Source organism: Palaemon carinicauda, chromosome 5 (genome assembly GCF_036898095.1).
Source record: "Palaemon carinicauda isolate YSFRI2023 chromosome 5, ASM3689809v2, whole genome shotgun sequence".
Taxonomy (NCBI): domain Eukaryota; kingdom Metazoa; phylum Arthropoda; class Malacostraca; order Decapoda; family Palaemonidae; genus Palaemon; species Palaemon carinicauda.
In genome coordinates this window covers 130,088,879-130,096,378 of record NC_090729.1, presented here as the reverse complement: position 1 = coordinate 130,096,378, position 7,500 = coordinate 130,088,879, and the positions used below count along the sequence as shown (strand labels likewise).

The 7,500-nt window shown below is 36.6% G+C and overlaps 1 protein-coding gene across 1 annotated transcript; it reads left to right on the top strand.

Moving 5' to 3' along the window:
• Positions 1–1,079: 1,079 nt before the first annotated feature.
• On the top strand, positions 1,080–2,327 carry LOC137641140 (vigilin-like). Its single transcript, XM_068373584.1, has one exon. The coding sequence runs from the start codon at positions 1,080–1,082 to the stop codon at positions 2,325–2,327; it is 1,248 nt and encodes a 415-aa protein (XP_068229685.1).
• Positions 2,328–7,500: the final 5,173 nt, after the last annotated feature.

Genomic DNA, 7,500 nt, shown 5'->3' with positions numbered 1-7,500 from the left:
AGAGCTGGACTTATGCAATGCCGCTCTTCAGCATCTGCAGGATTACAGGACCCAAAACGGGATGTGGCGGCGTCTGCATTCTGCCCTTGGGTACGTCGGATTATCGAACCTTGTGAGGTACGAAGAGCCGAACTTGTCACCCTGCGACGGAACTCTGCTGGAGCTGGCGAAGGACATTGTCGGAGGAGAAGCGGGGAAGGATGAGGCTCTCCGCTTGGTCGACCGCTATGTCTTTTGGCTGAAGATGGCTTTGCCCTTGGGCACTGCTGCCTTGGGAGCCTCTTTCTTTTTCAAGTACGTTTGTGGAAGCAACAGAAGAGGAGAGACTCTGAGAGAGGAGCTTTCGCAGGATCTTATTGAAAACCAAGAACGAGTGAAGGAGGAAGAAAATACGGAAGAGGACGAGAAGGATGCAGCAGAAAAAGTTCTTCCTCTTGAAGAACTTCCTCAAAGCGGAGGAGAAGAAGAGGACCTACGGGAAGAGGAAAAGAAAGAGGGAGAAGAAAATGTTCTTCCACTTGAAGAACTTTCTCAAAGCGGAGGAGAAGAAGAGGACCTACAGGATGAGAAAAAGAAAGAGGGAGAAGAAAAAGTTCTTCCTCTTGACGAACTTCCTCAAAGAGGAAAAGAAGAGGATCTACCGGAAGAAGAAAAGGAGGAAGAAGAAACAGTTCTTCCTCTTGAAGAACTTCCTCAAAGAGGAGAAAAAGAAGAGGACTTACAGGAACAGGAAAAGGAGGGAGAAAAAAAATGTTCTTCCTCTTGAAGAATTTCCTCGAAGAGAAAGAGAAGAAGAGGACCTACAGGAAGAGGAACAGAAGGAAGAAGAAAGAGTTCTTCTTGAAGAACGTAGGTCTGAAAATGTTCTCCCGAAAGAAGAAACAGAAAATACAATTATTAACGATTTTGATGCTCGTCATCTAACTGAAAGGATCCAGAAAGAAAGAAATGACAAGAAAGAAAAACGTAATGTGACGTTCTCAAACCAAGCGAAAAAACCAGCTGGCAGATGCGGACCTCTCCGATACGCTGTAGGCGAAACGTCCACCTTCTCCTACCATGGAGATGTGAATTTGGGAATGATAGTCGGGAAAGGGGGAAAGTTCGAGAAGATGGCCAATGCACAACATGGAGTTCGCTTGGTTGTGGATAACACATCGAGAACGGTTAATCTCACCGGACCTAGGAAAGGTATTGAAAAGGTTTACAAAGGAATCCTTTTCCGAGTTGACAGAGCTTTTAATCTTGGCGAACTAACTCAAGTCTCCAAAGGACTGTATGATGTAGGAAACGAACATTTCGTGATGCTAGTCGATAAGGAATTCCGGGAGGTCCTACGGGGACCACAGGACGAAACCCTTAAAAGGTTGTACACAGAACTGAATGTGGCCATCTACATCCCGGACGATTCCGATGAGCGCAACTACGTCACTATGTGTGGCCCCAAGCAAAATGTCTTGAGAGCTGAGAGAAGAATAACGGAACTGATTGAGGATGTCGAAGACTTTCCAAGGGATGAGTACATTCAACTCATGAGTTTGGACTGCTATGGATTCCATCTTCCAATCCAAGGCAGAATAATTCTTCTAGCCCAAAGACGATATATGATGGAAGAAGTAAAGCACCTCTATGATGTTCAAATGATTGTGCCCACAGCTCATGATAATAGAGAAATTGGTTACCTATGCGGAGATCTGCACCAAGTGGTTCAAGCATATAAATATGTCCAGGTCGTCCTCGGAGAGATCACAGTGACCGACGGAGAGCTTATAATGGAAGGATTGCACAGAGTAGTGGCAGGATATTATCGCTTCTATGTAGATCCTGAACACAAAGGACTCCTGGTTGGACAAGGTGGAGAAAATATAAAGAGAATCGAAAGGACTTACAACGTTTCGATCATCATTCACAAGAAAACTGATGGATTCGTTACATTACAAGGACAACTTGAGGACGTCGTGGACGCTTGTCAAGATATCAGCGCTGACATGCCCCAAACTTCCCAAAGGAACTATGGAGGAACAGGTTTCCCAGAGGAGGAAATCTTCCAAGGCCTGATTAAGATTGGGAATCGCCTCTACAAAATGGTCTTGAATCGAGATGAGCGAGCGATGGTCATCGGCAGAGGAGGCAAGAACATCAAAAAGCTGATCGCTGATCACAACGTCCGCTTCCAAGGGCCCAAGACGAATGACGGCTCCAACGAATGTACAATCCGAGGGGAGGAAGATAGCGTGATTGCTTTCTACAACGATGCCCTTGAACTCATCAAGAATAAACGACAGATGGACGGCATATATGACGGGAATGATGGACAGGACGAGTGAGGTGGGAGACATGGTGAAAGGACATTGGGAGATTTCTAATTTTGTTAAATAAAAGGTAGATTAAATACTCGATATATATTATTTCAAATAGTTAGAAACCTTAGTGGAACAAATGTTTTTGTTGGGTTTTATTGAAATAGAAAAATAATGAAAATAAAAAAAAAAATAAAACCAAATAAAAAAATATAAAAAATGTAAACAAAAATTTAAAAAAAGAAAAAATGAATACAGATATAAAAAAAAATCTTATAGTGGAACAAAGGTTTTTGTTGGGTGCTATTGGAATAAAAATTATATAAAAAGAAAAAAAATGGAAACTAAAAAAAGAGAAAAAAAGTCTTTTAGTGGACTGATCTCCATTAATGAGAGATTATAGTTTAGTTATAAGGAGAGCATGAATTTACATTTTCTTTTGGTTATTGTAGCAATGGACTAACAACCCAGCTTGGAAGAGGAATGGGGTCAACCTAGAGGATTAGTTCTGCAGAAGGAAGACGCTTGGTTTCTTCTAAAATGCTATGTACCTTGATGCAGGTGCAGAGGGCCCTGTCAAGTGTACAAATGGTCGGATATCTAGATCTATTCTTCCGGATACTGACCTTCGGGTGATTCTGTTTGAATACACACACACAAACACACACACACACACACACACACACACATATATATATATATATATATATATATATATATATATATATATATATATATATATATGTATCTATATACATACATATATATATATATATATATATATATATATATAAATATGTATATATATATATATATATATATACATATATATTCATATATGTACACTATATAAAATATTTAAACATGGATATATATATATATATATATATATATATATATATATATATATATATATATATACATATATATACATATAATTAATATATATATATATATATATATATATATATATATATATATATAATAGATATATATACATGTATATGTATACATAGTATATACATACATACATGTATATACACATATATATGTGTACGAATTTTTTTTCTTAGTAGTAGGTTGGCCAGGGCATCAGCCACCCGTTAAGATGCTACCGCTTGAGACCTATTGGGTCCTTTGACTTGTCAGACAGTGCTACATTGGATCCTTCTCTCTGGTTACGGTTCACTTCCCCTTTGCCTACCCATACACCGAATAGTCTGGCCTATTCTTTACAGATTCTCTTCTGTCCTCATACACCTAATAACACTGAGATTACCAAACAGTTCCTCTCTCAAGGGGTTAACTACTTCACTGTAATTGTTCAGTGGCTACTTTCCTCTTGCCAAGGGTAGAAGAGACTCTTTAGCTACGGCAAGTAGCTCTGCTAGGAGAAGGATACTACAAAATCAAATCATAGTTCTCTAGTCTTGAGTAGTACCATAGCCTCTGTACCATGGTCTTCCATTGTCCTGAGATAGTTATCTTGCCGGAGGGTACACTCGGGCACACTATTCTATCTATCTTGCTCTTATTTTGTTAAAGTTTTTGTAGATTAAGTATGAAATATTCATGTTAATGTCGTTTTTATTCTTAAAATATTATATTTTAATTACTTCTATCATTTCCTAATTTCCTTTCCTCACTGAGCTATTTTCCCTGTTGGAGCCCCTGGGCTTATAGCATCCTGATTTTCCAACTAGGGTTGTAGCTAATAATAATAATAATAATAATAATAATAATAATAATAATAATAATAAACCTTGTCTCCCTCTAAAGGGTAACACCCAAAAGAGAGAGCGTTCATGGTTTCTCAGCAAATCTCTGCATGAGGTTACTAGACCAATGGTTTTTCCTTGACCACTACTGCCACTTACATTCACTTACAACGAAGTTGCCTAGTGAGAATGTACCCGGAATCGAACCACAGACCCTGCTATTGTACATAAGTGCTCTGCCGTTACGTTATATTGAAGGTTGTGTTGTCTGTATGTACGTCTACTCTCACATCTAGCCATTTCCAAAATTGTCCGCAAAATGCAATTTTACTGAGTATTATAGTTGGAAGATCAGAGCCTAAAAGAATAAATAAACTCAATTTAATGGCGATACCAAACCACAACACCCATTTGCTTAAACTTTACACAATTCTGCTTTAGGCAAAAGCAGAATTGTTAGGTTTACACCAAAGAGGTCAAACTTGAACATTGGCTTATCATTTATGTTCTTCCCGTATTTCAGGATAAAATTGTTTGCTTATTTCCTTGATGCATACCCTGTGTGACAACTCCTAGCTTAACGCAGTATTTAAAAAATCCAATATTTTTTTTTTTTTTTTAAAATGATAAGCCTCCTGTTTCTAGAAAAACATTTGTTACGTTAAAAAAAGAATGTTCCTATCAATTACGTTGACAGCCTTTTCATTTATGAGGACAACAGGCTTATCCTTTATGTACAAACGTGACCAATTTCAATACAAAATATAATTGAAAAGGAAACTTAAATCTGTTTAATACAGTACTTTATACATATCCCAGTATAAAATATACATTTATGAACTTGTGTATATATATATATATATGTATATATTATACAAATATACATATATATACATATATACACACACACATAAATATATATATATATATATATATATATATATATATATATATATATATATATACATATATATATATATATTCTATATGCAAATATATTTCTTAGTCTGGCTATCAACATTCACACAGTTTCTGGACTGCACACAGAAAGCATTGATTTAAAATCTTCGGAGAATTTGATACCTGTCAAAACAATGCAGTGAATAACCTAATCCAATTTGCGTCAGTGTCTTTCTCCATGCAAGTTCGATCAACGCGCCATAATTGTATAACTAATCCGTCCTGTAAAGGTTATGAGTTGAAAAATTGTATTACTGTGGTGGCTGTCATTCTCCTTTCGCCTTACATGGAACTTATGTCAGAAAGTGAATGTTGAATAGGAGTGAAAGAATATCGAATTGTTTCGCTTTTAAATGATTTAGGCCTCCAAGCAGCTTACACTTCTATACACAAAATAGATTTTTTATCAATTTTCGACGCACGGAGATTGAGGAAAGACAATATACAGTGTTATACGTAGTCTGATGTTAATATTCATAATTAATATGTTCTCCTAAAATAGCAGGGCTATTTAAATCACGAATGGAAATGTTAGAGTATGACAAACCACTACGTATGGCATTTATATACTATGAGAAAGCCTTTGGTTCTGGCAAAATTTCAGCAGTAATAAAAGCCCCTCTAACACAGGAATAAATAAATCTTATGTTAGCACACTTATATCTATAAGGGAAGTACAGCAATCCTAAATATACATAAAGATAGTGATGAAATCCCGATTAAGAAAGGAGTTAGACAGGGAGACCCCATCTCTCTTAACAAATCGTGCTTAGAAGTTTTTAAGCATTTAGATTGGGAAAATATAGAAATTAACATTACTGAGGAATCCCTTAACAACTAAAGATTTGCAGATGACATACTTCTATTTAGTGACTCATGGGAGGACTTACAAAAGATGAAAGAAGATTTGAATAGAGAAAGCAGAACAGTAAACATGAAAGTGAATATAAATAAAACCAAGATATTCATGGGAGGACTTACAAAAGATGAAAGAAGATTTGAATAGAGAAAGCAGAACAGTAAACATGAAAGTGAATATAAATAAAACCAAGATATTCATGGGAGGACTTACAAAAGATGAAAGAAGATTTGAATAGAGAAAGCAGAACAGTAAACATGAAAGTGAATATAAGTAAAACCAAGATAATGTGGTAGCCTATTTAAGACGTCCTTGCCAAGCGTTCTGCCAGCCAGGGGTTCGAATCCCGCTCAAGCTATATAGTTTCTTGTAGTGTCTGCAACCTCATTATCCTTGTGAGCTAAGGATGGGGGGGTTGGGGGAGCCTATAGATTTACCTGCTGAGTCATCAGCAGCCATTGCCTGGTCCTCCTGGTCCAAGCTTGATGGAGAAGTGGCTTGGGTGCATTTGGCTTAGGCATTGTCCTACTAGGGTTACTGTCCCTGTTCATTGCCTCTGCCATTCATGAGGAGCCTTTAAATAGAAAACAAAAGTAAATACTGAAGTAACTTTGCTTTGCCTGAAAGCAAACAGGAAACATGTTCATATAAAGAACATATGAAATATACTAATTTTTTTTAATGAGGCGCATTTGCACCGACTCGCAGTGGTGCCCTTTTAGCTCGGAAAAAGTTTTCTGCTACCACATTGGTTAGAATTATCTTGTCCAACCAATCGGCGAGCAGGAAACGTTTCCGAACTAAAAGGGCACCCCTGCGATTCGGTGCAAATCTGCCTTGCTAAAAAGAATTGACTATAGGTGTTGAAATTCTCGGTTAAACCGGGCAAATTAAATGCAAGAAATGAACACGTTGGGCTTTCTTTCCATGACGAATTCACCTAAGAGTTGACAACCGTAATCACCAGTAATCGACGTCGCACCAATTATTGAAGGCTTGCCTTCGAAATTTCACATCATCATTTTAAAATCATTAGTGCAAACATTCACATCAGAATCCATAAAATATAAAAAAAAAAGAAAAAAAAGAATATGGTTTTTCAATAATTTAAAAAAATTAAAATTTCTTGAAATAAATAAAGGAACGCCAAGAAGATATGACTAAAACTTATCAGTCACGACGGTTCCCCGTATAAGGGTGCTTGCATGACAAAAGTTGTGCAAGGGCAAAATAAAATCCATGTCTTAAGCCTATGTAAGCCTAAACTTCACCAATGCCAAAATTTGTCTGATTGATGGAAAATCATATCTTAATACAAACCCCTATTTCTAAACATAATTATTTGGAAAAAGTAAAATAATCTATGTGGTATTCTATCTGATCACATGACCTTGGTCAAAGTTATAACGCAACTGAAACAATAGACCAAACTAAAAAACATTATTATGATAAAAATTATTAGGCAAAAAAATTAAAAATAGAACACGAACTGAAGCACGTACAAAGATCGCTACAAAGCAAAAGTAAAAAAAATTGTCCAGCACAAATTGTGTATATATATATTTCGCATGCTTGATATTTCTCTACTGTTTCATGTCACCCACACAATTCATTATCACATTGGATAGATAAAAAGCACAGGAGATTTGGATAGGAAGGCATC